The sequence below is a fragment of the Coloeus monedula genome (genome assembly GCF_965178545.1).
Source record: "Coloeus monedula genome assembly, chromosome: 9".
Taxonomy (NCBI): domain Eukaryota; kingdom Metazoa; phylum Chordata; class Aves; order Passeriformes; family Corvidae; genus Coloeus; species Coloeus monedula.
Genome location: NC_138789.1, coordinates 25,803,022 through 25,823,564, shown reverse-complemented (window position 1 = coordinate 25,823,564; position 20,543 = coordinate 25,803,022). Strand labels below are relative to the sequence as shown.

Genomic DNA, 20,543 nt, shown 5'->3' with positions numbered 1-20,543 from the left:
AGATCAGGGCAATCAAGATCTCTGGAGTACACCATGGGACAAGTCCTGGGCGAGTATATTGTATCTGCATCACCACTCTACCTCTCCATCTACGTGCACACAAGCTGCATTGGAGCTTTTTGTGTCCCAACAGAGGCAGCAGGAGGAACTACTCTTCTTCCTTGAGTTTATACCCAAGTAGTGGTAATCTTCACTGGGAAGGGTTTTTACACCTGCTTTCTTTGAAGCACCTACCTATGGACAGTTTCTGGCCCTCACAACCCCTGGACATCACCTGTAGTGATACATGAAGTAGCCTCTTGTCTCCTGCATGTGTGTAGTTGTTTACCCTTGTCACTCCTCCTCTGACCTTGATGCTCAGCTGGGCTTGTTTGCAAACCAATTATATGTTTTGTCATGTAGTAATAGCACCTTCTGTACATTAAACTGTATCCCAGATTTCATAGGAGAGTGCTTTTGCTGTTGGTTTTAGAAATCCACTCCTGAGATTAACTCCTACTCAAGAAGCTGCTTTGAAAATATGCTGGAAAATTGCCTTTGCTGATCAATTACACCCAGCTGTGGTTTAACTTAAAAATGTATCTTGGTACAAAGATTGCATTCTCTGCGCTTTTGGAACTCCATCTTGGAGACCCTTTTGCACCTTCATCAAGCAGTGGATTGTCACAGAAGCATCTCTGAATGATGATGTGTTTCATGGAGCAGCCCTGCAGCCCATTTTTGCCAGAGCAGGCAGAGTTCCTCTTCAGGACTACTCACAAAGGGTGCAGTTTGGCATGAGGCTGGAGGTGCCGAGATTCTTGGAATGTTCTGTGAAGAAACATAGATGCTTCAGATTGAGTTAACAGGAGTGGTCTTACTTAGGTGCTTTAACTCATTTTACAGAAACCAAAATACTCATTTCAGTGCCAAGTTTTTATAGAAGGACTACATTTGTTTCATGCCCTGCTGAGAGATGCTGGCAGGAGCTATTATCAAAGACTCCTTTTCCCCTTAGTCATTTAATAGTAGCAGCTTCTCTTTTATTCTGTGCTCTCTGAGAGCAGAATAGGAAGTGATAATCTCCTTGGAATACAGCAGACACCTGTTTGATAAGTGGTAATTGCATTATTCCTGGAGGATTATCACAGTGGTGCTTGTTTCTTTGTAATGAAGCTCCACTATTACAAGCAGAGCAGGACTTCACCAGAAGATACATATTCCAGGTAAGAGAAACATAAGATAGGAAACAATCATCCTTTTTAGAAGCTCATTTTTAGAAGTCAGTAACACTGTGTTTTCAAGAGCTAACATTGCAAAAATCCAATTCCTCAGAAAATGATATCCATGAAGAAGAGGCAGCATAAAAATCCTATCAGTGTTTGAACCATTTGTTGGAAGCAGTTCTGCTAGCACAACTGCTTGAACTGTGCCAAGGAATTATATAGTGCTGGAAACATATCCAGGCACTTCTCTGTTTGCCATCCAAAGCGTTGTACAATGTTGTGAAGTAAATGGCATCCCACCATAGACCAGAAACGTGCCAAGTATTTGGCTGATACCCTTTGTGAATGCAAAGCAGTTCCCGAGGTGTATCTGTGAATATCTCTGGGCAATATGTGATGTGGATGAATTGTTGTTAATTTATACTGTTTATTATTTTACTTGTTTCTGAGCTTAAAACCCTTTTAATTGTTTTTGTGTTTCTTTTGAATAGCAAAAAAAATAAGTGGTTTGAGATCAGACTTAGTAAAAACAATTATTATACTGTATTCTATGGCAGTTACATAGTTACTTAAAAAATACCAGAAATCTAACAGATACTGCGTTTCAACATAGAAGCTAGCAAATAAAACAGGATGATTTTGAAGAAAGGAAATACAGGAAGACAGGTTAACTCGGTTGAGTGTTTTTGCAGTTGTTATGAGTCTGAATCCATGTTAAGTGCAGTTTAATTTTTCATGTTAGAGTATCAAAAGTAAGAGTACACAGTACCACAAAACACTATAACCAGACTTCAGAGCTTGTGGTTGTCCACAAGATGGACGAGTGGACACTGGCCCTTTCCAGTGTTTTCAGGTGCTAGAGGGATTCTTGTCCTTTTTTTTATTGGCCTTTTCTTTTCTTTACCTTGATCCTTATCTCATTTGGCAAAATAAAATGGATGAATGCTTTGACTCCTGGTATTTGTTGGCACCAAAGACAGTCTCTCTTTAGCTTAGGAAAGGTTGGGAATCCCAGTTTTATCTATGAATAACACTGTTAGTTGTAATTTATCTTGTTTTAGTGAGAGAATTGGTTTTTTTAGTTCCAGAAACCTTCAGGAATGTACAGTGAGTTATGACCTGTTCCCAGGCATGTGTGTTTTATAGATCAGTTCACACAGGTGTACTTATTAATAAACTCACTGAACCAATTTACATGCATAAGTTTTAACTACTGAGTAATTAGTGAAAGCATTGCTGAGGAACTGGAAATTTGGGAAATGTGTCATTATTTGCATATCAGTATAAAGCAATTACTAAATTAAAGAGTGCACGTTGTGACAAACATGAAGCTCCTTTACTGTTGCTTTGTCAGTGCACATTAACATCAACTTGATGTGAAAGCCTGGCTTTCTCTGCATGAACTAAAAATCCTAAGGCAGAAGTACACAATGAATCACCCAGAGTTTGGAGGCTAGCATGCTGAATTGCCTTGGGGTTCAGACTGAGTAAAGAAAAAACTCATGTAAAAGACCATTGAGAAAACGTATCAGTGGAAATTAATTAACTCAAGATCCACAATTAGCCTCATGGTCTATACTTAACTGTGTTCCAGGTCTTTCAGCATTTATTTAATTCTGTTACCCTGTGTTTCAAATAGCTGCAAATGGCTTGGCAGATTTTTCATCCTTTTTAATATTTACAGTTTTTGTCTAAGAAGAAGAATGAGCTCTGTAAGTGATCATGGGTATTTATTTCAGTCTCTCAAGTATATCTCCTTTTTAGCAGAATCTGTTGCATGAGGAAATATTATTTTCTTTTTGTTTCCTTTAAATATATTTGTGGTTTGAAGCAACATTAAGTACTACAGTAGCTGTCTTTCTGCTTTAATTCCTAATTTGCCTAACTAGGCTCAATCAAATGAGAAATAATCAAAACCAGGGATAATTTTCATTCAGCCAGCAAACGAGAGGGGTAGATGCACAGTAACATGGCTGGTGATTAACAGGGGCTGTAGCAAAAATTGGCATGTGTGTTCAACCAGCACACCAGGGCTGGGTGTTCCCAGAGCAGCAGGCACCACTTTTTCTCAAGCTTATAAGGAACTCACAGTGTTTTGTGGAGCTGCCTTTAGAGTGGTTGTTGCTGCAACTCCGGCATCCCTCGCCTGGTGTCTGAAAGACATGAGTGGCCTCCTCACTGTGCCATGGATCTCCTCCAGCCTCCCACACCATCCTCAGTATGATTCCAGAGCTTCTTCACCATACTTCTGCCTTCAGCACATGTAAAGGTCTGCCGGGACTGTGCCTTCACACTGCAGCAGAATAAGATATATACCTTTTATATGCAGCCTTTTTGAATTTCAGAGAATTAACACAGCCATTTTTTAATCCTAATCTAAAGAATTCATCAAATTTTAAAACATGAGTAATAGTTCAGACACCTTTTTTTTTTTTTTCCCTTCAGTTCAGAAGGAAGCTTTTGGCTTCTGTGTTTTAACTCTATAGCATTCCTTTGTGATTTTAAGCTTCATTGTAGTTCAGAGATCTACCATGGGAACATGACTGAAATCCCTGGAATGAATTTCCTACAACCTGTGTTGACGGGTTTAAAGTACGTACTCTGACACTGTTCTTGTGGCTGGATTAGAAACTTTTTTTCAAGTTAAACCTGCGATAAGTAATTGTCACAGCGCACTGGCACAATGCTAATTTGAAGTGACGTGTCCAAACTGGCCTCAGTAACATGAAGAACCCTAACAGGTGTGAGGGGTGGATCTTCCCATGGGCCCTGCTGAACTTCTAACAGGAGAAAAATAGTAGAAAAAGTGAAATGAACCTTGAATAAAGCTGTCAGCAGTAATTATCTCAACACCACTTTGTGAGGAGTTAAAATAAGCATTACTGATTTATAACCTGAACACACTCCATGCTCGAGATTTTTTTTTCCATCCAGTTAGTGTTTAAAATGAAATGTTGAATACCTGTCAAGACTTTTTTCTCTTTATGGAGATGCATAATGCAAATGAAGTTATTTTTCAGAGGAAGCTAATTTCAAGGGCTGTCAAAATTTTTTAACTCTTCAGTTCATTTTCGTATTTGTGCAATAGTTTAATAAAACAAACAAACCTCAGGCATACTTGACTGTTTTTCCCAGCTAATGCTATTTGATGTCAAAAGACAAAGTGGTTAATGTGGAATTACATCCACTTTTTATTGTTGTTCAAGGAGGGATAAGGGCTTACATGGCAGTAGATGAGTTTTGGATGTTTGATTTCTTTTTTTTTAATATTATGTACTGAACTTGGATAACAATGTCTAGTTGAGCAGTACAGACTGAAGAGAGCCCTTTAGTTCTGGGTAGTAAATCTTTCTGAGTCACTTAACTGCACAGTACAAAAATGCTCTTGTTTCAGTTAACTAAAATAATGTATTTAATAGATTTGTTTTTTGAATTGCAATGTACCTTCATTTTACAGTGGGATACTCTCTCTTTGTTGGTGTGATAACGCTTGTTTTATGTATACAAAGTATTTCAGTATGGATAGAAGTAATTTTACAGTCTTGTTACTACTGGAAGAATACTTACTAACTTTTGAGAAAGAGCAAGCCAAAGGATAAACATTAATTCACAGAAAATCTTTAATCTCTTGAAGCTTTAAGCATTAGTTCTAAACATGAGCATGCAGGAATTCTTAAATCATGTATCACTTTGTGAGATTATACACTGAAAGGAAGATAGTTATTTATTGAATAATTATACAGTGACAAGTGATTGGTTTGGCATCTGTTGATCACCTGTTTGTTCCCAAGGAATTCAGTAAGGGTTTGTCTGAGCACAACAAGCTGCCCACGCACTGTTAATAATGCTTGGTTAAACACCAGGAACTGCAGCCATGGCAAGAAGAAGCTCGTGTGAAAGCTCTCTCATGTCACAGTGTCATTTTTCTTGAAATGATGAGGCTTTTAGTATCCTCAGAAATAGCATGAGTTGCCTGGGAGTCCACCACCTCCTTATTGTGTGGATTGGTTTCTCTGCTTGGATCTCCAGCCAGGAGAGAATGTGGAGCCATCTGATAATGTCTGGAGAACTTTAGAAGATTGCCAGAGTTCCCATTCTCTTATTTCCCTTGCTTCAATATTCATATGCAAGGACTATGCTGAATGCACTTAGAAACCACAATTTTATTCAACTGTTTGTTTAATGAAAAACTTCCCAGTCTTATATTTCAAGTGTCAAAACACAACTTCACTCACTTGCTCTACCTCTCCCTCCTTCCCTGTATACTTGGATTTTTCCTATATACCACATTAATTGCTATATCCTGTCCACCACACAAATAGTCCTTGCTTTTCCTTGCTTCTTCAATCCTGAAAATGATAGGTTGCAAAAGGACCATGGAAATATGAGTGAGCCTCAGCTGTGGAGCAGCCTGACCAATCTTCAAGCAGCAAGAAGAATGACTCATTTTCTAGGTGTTCCAACTAGATTGGTTTATAATTTGTTTTGTCTTAATAGCTTACCTACTGTTGGTGCACTTGGGCTATGAAAGCTTTTGATCCCTAAAATACCTTGTATCCAAATGCAGCTAGTAGTACCATGTACATAGAAATTATGATAGAAAAATTAGGGCAGATATGTTCCTTCTCAGAGTTTTTGTTTCTTCTCAAACTTCACATAGTTGTGTTCAAAATGCAACTTCTTTTTTCCTGTATCTTCAAGAAAATCCATCCATCCATCCATCCATCCATCTGATAAATTGCCATTTATCATACTCAGGGAATTAGCTTATGCTATAATAAAAGGTTACATAACAGAATACTAAATATAATATGAAATTTGAAATGCTTGATAATGCTCCTTGCTCACCCCTCTATCCTTACCCCTTCTCTTATCTGATGAGGGGAGAAAAACATCATGGTTATTACTCCAGCAAGAAAAAGGATCAAATTATATGGGAGTGAAATTTTCACAGAGGAGACACCTGCCAGTCATTGAGTATTTTGCTATGGGCCCCTCTCTTAGGTTATTTTGAATAATTGACTGTTGTGAAATGTACTTGGTCATGTTTGTTTCTTTATTCTTAAGCCATGTATCAGTGAGTAAACCACTAAATGGAAAAGGCAAGCAACTCACATTTTGTGCACAGCTGTCACATGGAGTATTTGAACCAGGATTAGATTTCAGTCTGTAGGTAACACTGCATTCGTTTCTGATTAAGAATGTTTTGTGTGATAGATGTGTTACAAACCCCCATGTGTGTACTGCAGCCTGCTAAGCAACCTCTAGTAAGAGCCCTTTTTGTGGGAGATTTATGGGGGGAGTCAAGTATCAGAAAACATGCTTTTTATTTTGTACACCAGGATCTTGTTTGCTTACTTTATCTCTGAGTATTAAAAGCAGAAAATGGATTTTTTTTGTTTACCTCAGGAGAAAATCATGCTGTAAGAGTCTCCTATTTAGTTTCCTGTTGAAGCAGATTGTATGTAGCCAAACATGAATCTGTATTAGAAGTGCATCTACTTGAATAATTTGACTGATTCATAGCAGTGAAGTTATACAGAAATTACATTTCTTTTTATGATCTTTTTACTTTATATTAAAAATCCAGAAGGTTTGTCCACTGCAAGGTTTTGGGTCTGGTCAGATCATTCCTGTTGCTTCACTTGCTGTGTGTGAAGAAGTGAAATCTGGCATCATTGATAGATTCTTCTCCTTTGCATATGGATCAAGTGTTTTCTGAATTTCTGTGTGTTGCTTTGTAAAATTTACAGTTTGACCTTTGAATTTCTGAGAACAAATGATCAAGAATCTCTATGTCCAAAAAAAATGATTTTAGAGAATATTTTGTCATGGAAAAATACCTCTCCAGTGAGTTGGAAAGAATTTGTCATTTGAGTATCTCAAACAGTCAAATCACCTTGTTACAGAGACACAAAGAGTTTCTCCTTTTCAGTGGTCTTTTAAACAGCCAAAAGCTGTTTTTTTTTAATTGACAAGTACTAGGTAATACAGCTGAAGGGCTCCATTTAATAACTTGCCCTGATTAACAGGTGTCTGTCTGTATGTTCAGATAGATGCATTAATGTACATTAAAAGAAATCAGAGTGCCCACATACTCAAAAACCTCAAAACTCTCATTGCTCTTGTAGCAATCAAAAGGTTAACAAAGAGCACAAAATAAACTAATATTCATACCTTCTGTAAATATTGTAACTTATACTTGCTTGTTCTGAATAGTTCTTGTTTACAAAAAGCTTTATCTCTTTACAGAGAAGGGATTCCTTAATGGCAAGTATCCTGTGAACAGCACAAGCTTTCAGTAATTGAGGATGAGGAAGAATGTCCAGTTCTTTACAGATTATCGCCTTAAACTGGACACTTTGGGTGTTCCAGCTGTATTCTGTAAGCCATTAGAAAGCTCTTACAGCTTCCTTCACTTCCCTCATTAGGTATGGTTGCCATTCAAATCTCTTTTGAGATGCTGTTTTTCCCATCAGTGTGTGGCTGAACATGAGGAAGGCCAATTTGTGATATCCAATTACTCCTTACCTGATGCAGTCCGCCGAGCTTATAATTTTTGTATCAGCATTTCTCAGTGGAGTGAGTTCTGCAGCTGGAGTTCTCTGCTGGTATCATTCCTTCATGTTCCTTCTACTGTTTATCTTTCTCACATCTTCAGTAACTTGATTAAAGGTCTCTGGGCTGGTACAAGAGACTGAGTTTGTTCCTTCATTTGTAATTTCAGAAGTCTGCAAGAGTGGGAGTTAAGTTGTGCCAACAAACTCTTTCTAGAAGATACAAACTTTTGAGATTATGGGCTTGTAGGTTTTTGTATTGTTCTGAGCATGAGATGGCAGCACTCTGGAATTACATGCTCTCAATGATTTCTTTCTCTTCTGCAGAAGAGAATTTTTATATAATGAAATATTTGGAAATATTTATATAATGAAATATTTGGAAAAATAGTGGGTTTAGATTGTTCTGAATGATATTTCTAGAAGCTTCTACATAAAAATAATACTTTCTAACATGAAGAATAATTTATTGTTTAAAGCATCTGGTCTTACTCCAGGTTTGGCATATATTTCTGGATTAATCTGGAAGGTTGACAAAGAATCCTGCATGTTTGGATCAGAAAAGATGTTGCTTAACTTTATCCCTCGATTGCTAATGTTGGCAATTAAAAAACGAATCATCTCAGACTGAGCATTTACAAATAGTATTAGTGTCTTAGAGTTGGAAAGCACAAGTGAACACCAGACTATTTCTTTCCTCTCTAAATTTTTATATTTTGTATTGATCTTCCTCTTAATAGTTAAAATCTATTTCAAGTAACCTTTGTGTGCTTTCAGTCCAGGTTGTACCATTAACTTTTTGAATACGAGGGATATTGAATCCTTTCAGTATCTCTGCTGTTTCCTAAAAGGAGACTCTCCTGCTGCCACTCTCCCTGAAATGTTAGAAATCTTGAATTTTATTGTCCTTCTCATTAAAAGTTACAGGAAGCCAAATAGGAGACTACTTAAATTTTTCAACTAGCGCAAGCAGTGTCTGCACAGTGTTGGACCTATTGGATCAGGCTCTGGAGTAACTTTTTGCAAGTAATTTTCTTTATTTCTGATTCTGTTTCACTTTCTGCCTCATGTACCTTTCAGTTCTGAGACAGTTTGATTTGCACATGTGTATGTTTCCTGCCTGGAAAAATAGAGTAACCTTATTTATTTTTGCTTTAGTGTATTATTTCTTTCATAACATGTATCTAGCTTGTCATTCGTACATGAGTCTCACATATGCATCTTCCAGTGTCTTTTCTTGTGCATGTGGAAGCCATCCCATTCAAGCTCTTGTACCCACATAGTGGTGATTTTCATGCAAAGAAAGAGAAATCCTGACTGACTTTGGAGTTTTTGCACTGCCAGATGGGCTCACAAAATAGAGAATATGGGTAATCAGGTACTCAGGCTGCAAACCAGCCTTTTCAGTTATGGAGTTGGTATAAAGATTTTGTCCATTTGCATGGGAAGGTGGCTGAAACACAATGATAATTTACAGCAATAATAATGTACTGCATCTCTGTATAGGAGGTGGCAGGGCAGTATTCAGAAAGAAAAAACTCTCCAAGAGCAGTGTGAGATCTACAGTTCTTGCCACTGAGACACTTCAGTGGGTGCTCCCATGAGTACCTTGGCCTGCATTCCCAGTACTAGGAAAAGGTTTGCTGAGCTGCCTGGAAAACAGTCTTTACTTGGTCTTGGTGTTCTTATGATTTCCAAAATAAAGCTTAAGCTTTTGTGGTGCAAGAGTCTTTCTTTGCAAGAGGACTCTCTATCTTTGAATGAAGATAACTTTATTCTAGAAGAATGTCAATGCTGCTAGTTTATTTTGGAACGCAGGCAGAGCTGCTAATTCTTTTGCAAAAAAAACTTCTCAGAAAGGAAAACAAAAAAGAAAGAAAGAAAAAGCAAAGGGAAGGGTGATTTCTCACACCAGTGTGCACAAACCCCCAACATTCCAGCAACTGTCTGGAGAGTAGGATGAAACAGGCTCTGATGTGGAACCCCTTCTGCTGTTAGCTCGTGTTTGAGAGACGCTTTGACACTATAATATAAGGTTGCAAATTGGAATTGCAACACCCTGCAATTGGGCCAAGTGATGAAGCAGCACAATAACTGCCTGCTTGATCTTACCACTCTCTCTTTAATGTGCACGTAAAAGATACCGGGAGCCTTTCCAGGCATCTGTCGGGGTATTTGATGCTGCGAGAGAGGGAACTGTAGTCTGTGTGTGGTTAATGTGTGTGTGTGTGTGTTTTTCACCAGCATTTTATATAGTGTGCTAACTACAGGGCAAAGTTTCAGGTTTTGTAACAGTTGGGTTTTGTTTATTATTGAAAGCTTATAAAAATAATAATTGAAGTGGTGGATTTTTACAGAGAATGCAGTTCTTAGGCTCTTGTCACAGGAGTTTCATACGTAATTGGTCTTGACCTGTATGTCGTCTTTAATATTTCATTTGCTCCAGAGTATTATAACTCACTTCCTTTAAGACGATTGCTGGGCTTTTTACACAGCTAAACTTCTGTTTAACCTTGCTGTGAGAATGTGACAGTAGGCTAGTTCAGGCAGGTTAACATTCATTTGGTAACCAGCCTGCCTAATCAGCCTGCTTCAACCTGCAGCAAATTAAATCTTTGCGAGTTCTAGCAGACAAGTGATAAAGTCGCTCTGAATTATGTATAAAAAATAAATGGGGTATTTTCAGTGCTCATGGCAGTAAATGAAATTTAAGGCTTATGATTTATTCTTAGATTTTTGTTGAGAATGATTGAAATGTATTTTACCTTAATGTTTTTACAGTCCAATTAGGAGTGCGCTATATTTCTGAAATGTATAATGTAAATCTTTCATTCTGTGCCCTGAAAAAATACTAATAAGTTTTACAGGATCTAGGTGTTTTTGTGCCCTCTCTGTGTTTCATCTGAAGGGACCACTAGAAACAATATTTTAAACATGCAGCCAGGACTATCCTTCTCCACATCACAGAAGATTGCATAGCCTTAAATACTTTGTCAGTGCCAAAAATAATCAACTATCTTTATTTAAGAGCTACTCACACTGTAAAATCGGTCCAGATAGGTCTTAGGTGCTTCTGAAAGTCCTGTTTGTGGTCATCAACCTCACTTCTCCTGGACTGATGTGCTCTTCAGAAGAGGCAGGAGGCTGGGCAGAAGCTTTAAATGCAGGGGTGGCACCAGTGGTTCTGGTATCAGAGTGGACAGTTCTCATTTTTAGGCATTATAATTGGTGCATTTTTAGATGCAGTAGGATCAGATTTTCAAATACTATTGCTGTGTATTTGCAGGCATCGTCATAATTTTGTCTTTCAAATGACACCAAAATTTTTCCATTTCCTGCCTTCATAGTTCTTAAAAATTGAGACTTAGGCTTACAGCAATGGGCAACAGTTTCTGTTGCTGCTGGTTGCTGAACATTCATCCTGTGGACTGTGCTGACTGCAGTGTCACCAGCACTGTTTGGTTTGTGTGTCTTTGTTCATATGAGGCACATGACATGCACCCTTAACAGTTAAAATGACCAAAAAGGAGATGAAATGTATTTTTTAAGTTGCCAATGTGATTGTGTCTATTGCAATGTCTGCTGGTAAACTGTTCTTTCAAAATAGTATTTTTTTCAAGATGACTTAGCTGTTTTTAATTAGTTTTATCAGCACTTACCATCTTCACTTGAACATTTGCTTCTTGATTAGCAATAAAAAATTTACATTTGCATCATCAAAGCATAGCACTGTAAAAGTTGCCATGTATAATAACATTTCAAACTGCAGTACTGATTGAGGAGAAAATAACAATTCAAGGCACTTCTGAGTTTGCAGTTCCATGGAGTTTGTTTTGATACTCTGCATACACCTCGGTAAAACTCAGTTGATGTTTCCTTGAATATTTTAATATCAGGAATCATTTTAGTTTTTCAGCTTCTTAATGTGTGTTTAAATAATGCAGTCTTTAGTTTGAATCACTAAATGACTTTAAAACCCCCTCACCCTATTTGAGACTGTGACTTTAATGAAGGACCACTGCTTGCTTTGCAGATGACTCTGGCTGTGTCGGGGCTGACTTTTCCTTGCCATCGACTTACGGTTGGAAGAAGATCTTCACCTGTACAAACAAGGGAACAGTCAGAGGAGGTAAGGACATCATCTTTATTTTACCAGGCTACTCTAGGAAGAAGCAGGGACACCTTCTTATGCAGTGGGCACCATCCCTTCTGTTGTCAAGTGTGTCAATGGAATTGCATCTTAAAACGATCAATTTACAGTTCTTGCAACACAAAATTGTGACAAAGTAAGAAACGGAACAAATGAGTCATTGAAGAAAAAGAGGAAAAACAAAGCAAGCAAATCACAGCAAAGGATCTGATGGTGGGAGATGAGACCTTAGCTCCTTGCACAAAAATGTTGATTTTTCTCCTTTATATTGGTATGCCAAATACCAATATAAAAGCCACAATTGTGTGGCTTTTCTCACTCTTTCTTGTGCAGGTAGACCAGCTCTGGTGCCATTAGATGGAAAACAGCATTAACTTTGGATAAAATTTGCTTAACTATGTGTATGCAGAGAAAGTTCATTCTTTAATCATGCATTTTGTCATATAATATTGCTGCCAACTGGACTTCTGTTAAAAACCACCTCTGATGATGCTGTATAAAATAGTAAAATAAAATGCAGTATATTGTGGTTTTATAGAAATATGTAAGTATTTGTCACTGTGTATGTATTTTGTATTTCACTGCAGGTGTCTGTAATAAGAAGCTTACGGTGGATTTTGGTTTTTATTTTTATACAGCAATGCACTGATGTTCATATGGTTAGTGATAGTGATGGAGATGACTTTGAAGATGCTACTGAGTTTGGAGTTGATGATGGAGAAATGTTTGGAGTAGCATCATCTGCCTTGAGGAAATCGCCAATGAGTAAGAATTGAGAGCTGATTTACGATTAACTGGAGGTTGTACAGCAGAGGTGAAGGCAGAGAGGTGTCTGCAGAATTAGAAACTGGAAAGTATCTTTTGATAGGGATGGTAGAATTGTTTGAATGTCATGTCTGATGGATGCATCAAATGAAAATACTGCAGACATAACTGGCAACTATGAAAGCATCTTCCCGTGGAGGGAAATTTTTAACCTTGCAACTGAGGAATAATAATGTAACTTAAAATTGAAGAGTAACAATTAAATTCAGAGAAATTGTGATCTCTATGCAAATGCACCTGTAGACAACTGGATCTCCACTTCCCTGTTTTGAAAATTCTACAGATTCTATTTTTGATTGAAGTTTTAGTCATTATGCTAATCAAATTTCTCAGTGATTATTTCCCCTTTTATTATGAAAAGGATTGAGCAGGAGCAGCAGTCAGTTACCTCCTACATGCAGTTCTTGCATACTCTTTATTTACTTCAGGCTTGCATTAGTGTTACTACCTTAGAAGTTTTTTAGCAGCAAATACATGTAATAATATGGAAAACTTTCTAACATTATGTATAGGAAGGGTTGAGCCTTTCAAGCCTTAGAGTAAGTCCAGAGTGCTAACTCTGAACAAGTGATATATCACATTACACTGTGGATTTTACTGTTTGGAAAGCCTGACTATATTCATGAGACTCTCTGGAAATTTCTTGTCTTTCCAAAGGTTTGTAGTTGATAGTCTTTCATGAAATATGTATGGTCTCTTGGTAACACTTCAGTAAGCTGGGAACATGAAATACCTGTGGAGCAAATGTGTTTGCATATTACAACCTGTTTCCATAAGGTTGCATTTTTCTTTTTTTTTCATTTTTTTAAGTGCCAGAAAATGCTGAAAATGAAGGAGATGCCTTATTACAATTTACAGCAGAGTTTTCTTCAAGGTAAGCGTAGCCTTTTCACTGTGCAGTTCTTATTACAAACTAAGCTGAAGTTAGTAAATAATGATAATACAAATAAAGCAAGTGTACATGTTTTCTTGTGGGATTATAGCATATTTAGACATCCTAATCTAATTTATTTTAATTCTAACTTTGCTACTAGAACTGCTTCTGAAATAAAATGATTTCTCAGTCCAAGCTGCAGTGGCTGATTCTTGTCTTAATTATTTTGCTGCTATTTAGTATCATTACTTAATTATGTAAAGGTCCAGAAGGATGAGAAAGACTGGTTGTATTTGATAAGTTTATTATGATATACAGGAACAGAAAAGCTGAAACTGATCAGTATTGAAAAATATATACAGAGTTGCTGTAAGAATTTTCACAATAACAAAGTGGCTGGGTAAATACTGACTTTTAAAAAACATAGAAATTCTCGATTTTTAAAAAACTTTATGCTATCAAATCATGCACTGTTAAACAGTTGCCTATATCATTGAATAGGTAGAAGCTACTTAGTAATGCAAAGTTTATGTGCCTTCTGTTTTCACTCCTGTGATGAAGTGTTCCTTTCTATGTATGAGATGCATTAATGTGTAATTCAAGAATAGCCTTCAATTAACATTTAAGAATATAATAAAGAGAGGAAATAAGTTGTGACTGAAAAGTTTTATAGAAAATTGTGTAGAACTTAAGGTGTCTACATGTGGAAACAGAATGTTTTTATGATAAAGTTTGTAAGTTAGTAGTTTATTACTTTGAGTTTTTCAATGTCAGAAAACAAATGGATCCTAAATATTTCCCTTCTGTCCTTCAGAAGTGTAATACTTCATCCTTCTAAAGGTTTAGCTGATGCATTCCATTTACAGAATGTATGAAAAGGTACAATATTGAAATGACTTAATTTTGAACTTTTTTATTAATTGGAAATTTTATCTCAAATAGATATGGTGACTGCCATCCTGTTTATTTTATTGGATCATTAGAGGCTGCTTTTCAAGAAGCCTTCTATGGGAAAGCTAGAGATGTAAGTGTGTATTAGAACTACTTTATTTAATATAGTGGGGGAATGGAAATCATCTTAAACCTTCCATCTTTATTTTAAAAAAGCTGAGCTACATTTTGGAGTTACCTTGGTTTTATTGTTTGGCAAGAGATGCACTTATTCAGTTGACAGAAACACTTACCTTGGTGGTTGCTGAAATTGCAGTGAATAACTGATGCTTTCTAATAATTCAGGGTGTATTTTTACTGGAGTTCTTTAGCTGTCAAAGCTACTCTTTTTCTTTTCCCCTCCTCCCTTTTCTTCCTGAAGTAATGGTGTCCTAGCACCAGATAACACTGCCTGCAAGTCTTGTGGTTGACAAGTTCACTGTTGCATGTTGGTAACTCCTTTGAAGAATGGCTAATGAAATTGTAAATTTAAATTGAAAGGTCTCTGAAATACAGTGTGGGGGTTTTTTTCCCCTTTGTGCAGCCTTTATCTGCCAAGTAAGTTCCAATACTAAGGTTTGGTTGTTTAGTTTTTCTGTACATCCAACCAGGCATCTCAAGTTTCTGTTATTCCGTGCACAGTTTTAAAATCAGTATTTTAATAAAATTAGAATGGGGACAGTTTATTTAAGTTTTGGTGACTTGATTCACTAAGGAGAAACCCAAAACCCTGCATAATTAAGCACAGATAAAGCTGAAACACAAACAAGAAAATCATGCTGTTTAAATTTACTTTTTGTTTTCTTGATATATGTTTAATTTTAAAATGAAGAACATAGTTATTCATATTGGAAGGAGCATCTGTGTTATGTTAGGGGTTGTTCTAATAAGTGTGAGAGTTATAAATCCACACTGTATAGCTGAAGTTAACACATACTTAACACTCTTCAGTTTAGTGAATATTTTCATGTCTTTGCACAGAGAAAAAATTCCTATGAATTGAACAAGGAAGGGGTGTGAGTTGGGAAGTTCATTTTGTATCATTTCATCAGAAAAGGTTGACAGTGTATCAGTGTTAATAGTGAACAAAAGCCCATTAAGAACTTTCATGAATAGTTTTGTACCTGTAAATCTGATATTAATGCAGTGCAGTTATTTAGTTTTTTTTGTTACTCAAAGTACTTTTTGTACTACTTACATAGCACTTCTGAAATTCATGTCACCTTATATTTTTAATATTTTGTGATGTATTCAGACCAGAACCTCATAATAAAGTTGTTGTGTGTGTATATATGTGTGTGTATTTAGGAAAGTATTACTTTTTGTTTGTGTTGTTTCGATTGTTGGGTTTTTTTTCTGAATATTGCCTTATTTTTAAAGCTCTCCCTCCCACCTACCCTGTGGAAAGGCATTGTTTTTATTGTGACATTCTGATTTTAAGCAAAGATATGAGAATCTGGAAATATCACGTATTCTCACTGCTTTTTCAATTACAAAGTAATTTTTTCAGTACTGGCTCCTGGAATTCGGAATTGAGGAAAGGGACACAGTATTTCATATTTTTATAATTGCATTTCATGAAATAATTAAATATATATATAAGTATAAAAAAAAAGCTTAGGAGAAATTGCAACCTGTATGTCTCATCTTCTAATTTATACTATGGAGGGCACTTAATTTTACCAGGGCAACAGATGAGCTTCAGGCACCAGCATTCTTCACTTGAAGTGAGAAATTGAGTTCCAAGAGTAAATAAAAACAAGATTGAAGGTTTAAATCCTCTACTAGGCTTTTTGAACTTATATACTCATTAAATGTTTATTGGAGTGGTGGGATTACGAAGGATTTGGGCAGCTTCATCAACTGGTATATACTTAATCACTAAGTAAAACACTACATTTGATAGAGTGTTTCTCACGATGCCACACTCAATCCATCTTAATGAAAACCGCTTCAAACTGATTTAATTTGAGAGCACTTGGCAGCTCGAGTGCTCAGAGATCTTGGCCTTTTCTTGACAAATTCTCAACGCTGTCCAGAGCAGAAGGTGCACTCTACAGTTCATGTCTAGTGAGACAGCCATCAGCTGTGTTTTAAATCTGTACTGTGGATACTTTTTACCTCAAAAAAAAAAAAAATTTAAAAATCTCAATATATATATGTAAATATAAACAGGAGGCTTTTTTCCAGAAATATTTAATTTGCATTATTTTAAGAAAACTAACTTATGTCAGAACATGTGTTTGGAATGCAGAATATGAGTTCAAAATCTTTGTAAGAAAATACAAGTTTCCTGTTAAAGCTCATTGTCTTCTCATGTGTTGGAAAGGCTGGTGATTCATAGTTCTTTAACAAAATATTGCTTGAAAAAGAAATACCTTGTAAATAAAGTCGAGGTGTTTGTCTGCTACCTGTGTTTGAGTTGTTAGACAGTGAAGATTAATGTACATTAATGGTATCCTTTAACCTTTCAAGCAACTGCTACCACAACAATGCCAGTTTTTGGTAAGAGAGGTGGAATGAGGTCAAATGTAGCTCTGCTTTAAAACCTGTATAAGTCTTTAGCACAAAAATACAATACCCAAGATAGAGAGCCTTGCTTTTAACAACCATGAAATTCCCAGCTGCCTCCAGCAGCCCTATAGTTAAGGGTGTTGTGTATTCACTTCCAAGGCTTACTGTATATAAGACAAGAAAATATTTTCAGTATTTCCTTTAACGGGATCAGGAAGAGAAAGAGAGACAGAGATATATTAAATTAACAATTAAACTGTTTTTTTGTGAAAATCTTCCTCCGTCTGTTGGAAAGAAGAGTTTCTCTGTCACATTAGTTTCTGAAGAATGAGCTTACTCTTGCCCAAGTAGCTACACTGCCATAGGAATTGCTACACCTGATGCCATGGAAAAAAATCCTACAATAGACATTTTTTAACAAGGAACATTTTTTTGGGGGACGGTTTCTTTGTGTCTGGAAGCACTTAGTGGGTGTCTTGTGTTCCGACACATCAGAGGGTTTATCCTAACTTAGGGTGGTATTGTTATTAATAGTGGATTTTAATTGCTATGTTGAAGCTTACTGAGTTATACATGTGAATAATACTGAAGTATTTTCTTTTATTGGAGCTTGTTTGTCTTTTCATTTTTACAGGTGTTTGCTACTCTTTTATTATGACAAAGAATAAAGACATTGGCTTTGCCTTTCCAGGAGCTTTATCTTTATATACCTCTGCCAGCTCACCTCCTGCTCCTCTCTCAACCTTTCTGTCCACTGACTTTTAATAAATATGTGAAACATCTCTCTTAGCACAGATTGGTATTGTCACCTCAATATATATTCCTGCAGTGTGAAAATGAACCGTGTTTTTCTTCTCCTTGAATTCTGTCTTTTAGGTTCAATTTAGAGGCAGCACCATCTCTCTCACGTATGGGTTCTTTATTTCCTGAATACCTAGAGCAAAGTATGCTCCTTCCATGATTTGGTGTGTTCAAATAAAAGGGGTTTTTTTACCTTTTCATTTCCTTGGTGGTAGCAGAATATTCCTTCATACGGGGCTTTCTGTAGCATCATTTTTATCTGTGTAACTCAGAAAAATGTCCCTTATTATTTCAGCTATTGTTATTAGGTTTATACTGAACTTATTACAGATTAGAGGTGGATGAATTACCACTTTACAGATTCTGATTAAACGTAAATAACCTGACCACTAATCTACATGGTCTGGTTGAAACTGGAGGACAGGTATAGAAGTATAATTCTGGGTTCTCAGGAAGAGTGAAGCAGCTGCACTATGGTAAATGTCAGTACATAAGCTCCAGTTAAGTCCCATGTCAGTCACCATTTTCTTTCCGGTCTTGCCTGATGTGTGTTAGCAGTTCTGTCCTTTAGTTTGTAAATTATTTCTGAATTTGTGGATAACTATTGTTTAGAAATTTCTGCTACAACATACCAGCTTAGTAGCTTCACTGTTTGCCTACACACCCTTCATTTTTCATATCTGAACAACAACTTCATCTTTCTTATCTGGAGGGTTGCTGCTGGGTATGGGTCTCTCCTCAGCATCCTCTGTATTTGATACTAAGTAATGGATGTTTTTTGACATTGTCTGCCACACTCCACGTTTTCTCCTCTTTCAAAGCTTGTGATTATAGATCTTAGCCAAGTTTGGTGTTAATTACTGGATACTATTTGCATTATGTAAGATATCACTACAAGTGCAATTGATTGAAATGGAGATACAACAGTATAATAGGATCAAATAGCTGGAAGATGAAAGTAGACTAAATCAGGCTTTAATACACCTTTACCTGGGAGAGTGGGTAGCTGTTTGAACACCTTACCATGGTTCATATGGATTCTTCATCACTGATGGATTTTTGAGACTAGATGTTTTACTGAAAGGTAAAATTACAGGAAGATTAAATTAGGAACTAGTTTGGGGATGTCTTATGCCATGTATAATACAAGATATGGGATCAGAAGGTTACAGGGATCACCTCACTCCTACTTTAGGAACCTGTGGGGTACAGTTGTATTTCACATCTCTTCTAAAAGACTATAAGGTAGCTGTGTCCAAGGCTCATCCCGTGATCTCCAGGATCACCTTGGACAGATGGATCACCTTGTGCACTTCAAAGATTTAAAGTACAAATGTGTGCCTTTGTTTATTTGAATTAGCTCTCATTGCATAAAACCTGGAGGAAAAAATTAAGATTTTGATTTGTTGGCCTACCAGCTTGACAGAACATTCATGCCTCTAGCAGCTGTTACATCATGAACTTTTCTGTCTCGGTCATTACTTGAACTTGTAAGCCTGAGATTCAAAAGTAGCCATTCAGGTCTGTGGTTTTGCTGACCCATATGATGACTGCATTGCTATTCCCATTCAAGTTCATATTCTTTTGAGTTACCTGAGTTATTCACAGTATTAGGAACTGGCTGAGAAGCTTGGAAATCCCATTACCCAGTGATGCCAATTCAGTCACCTCAAGATCTATGGTTTTTTTGCCTCAGTGACAACTTTTCTTCTAATTCCGTACAAAGGGTATTAACTTCTCTGAAGCTCAGTAATGGTCTTCAGCATGCACATATTCTGAAAATATATCCCTTGTTGGCTTAAGTTCCTCAAGTCCTAAGGCCTTTGGAAGTCCATCAGGTATTCAGTGCTTAAAACCTTGTTGGTATCCCTTACCATTGTAGGAACTAGTAAAAGTTTTTCCCTGTTGTATTTTTTTTCTTGGTTAGAATTTCATGCCAAGTATATAACCTCTGAGTCATATTTTTGAGAAATCCAACACAGAACAATCTAGTGCTCCATTAGTAGGCTTCTTTTGTGGAATTTGAGACTGCTCAACAGTTTTGTAAGGCTATTTTAATAGTATTGACTGAAAAATACCCAGTATTAGTCATAAGAGAATCCTAGAATTTACTGACTTTTCAAAGGCTTGAAATAAACACAACCAAAACTTGCTTATAAATATGTACTACCATGGGTTAGTAAAATAAACAAACATGAAAACAAACCCACACAACAACAGCAACAACAAAAATCTTCAAGCTGTGAGCCTTCTGCAATCACGCATTCTTCCAAGGAAAATATACCCCTGGCTTTCAGGAATATTTTCCAAATCATGTTTTATCACTTCAGTTCCTCCTGCCACCTCTTTGCATTTATCACAGCAGTATGCCTGTGCCCACCCTTAACATTTTGGATGAAGTATCAGAAACAAGTACAGTCTTTTATATGTGATGGAGTTTAGTCTTTGTATGGTGAGATTTGTTGATGCAACAAAAATTACATTCCCTTGGGAAGTAACTCATTGTAAACCTCCATTGTATCTGTGCCTGTTCTGTTTACTAAAATTTGTCCCTAAATCTTTAAGCCTAAAACTGTACATATTTTGAAACATTCTGTTGTACGGAATCTCACATTTAACAGTTTCATGGGGTTGTTTCTTTGGAAGTAAAAGTGTTTCTCAAGAGCCTTTTTTTCTGTCCACTCCCA

General features: G+C 36.6%; 1 protein-coding gene across 1 annotated transcript in view; it reads left to right on the top strand.

Annotated features, from left to right (window-relative positions):
• FAF1 (Fas associated factor 1) overlaps window positions 1–20,543 on the top strand; it is a 151,106-nt gene that overhangs the window by 88,905 nt on the left and 41,658 nt on the right. The window contains exons 9-12 of the mRNA XM_082287217.1: window positions 11,796–11,891; window positions 12,551–12,677; window positions 13,548–13,611; window positions 14,554–14,635. Of these exons, the coding sequence (XP_082143343.1) occupies window positions 11,796–11,891; window positions 12,551–12,677; window positions 13,548–13,611; window positions 14,554–14,635 (369 nt within the window). The remainder of the gene's footprint in view (window positions 1–11,795; window positions 11,892–12,550; window positions 12,678–13,547; window positions 13,612–14,553; window positions 14,636–20,543) is intronic.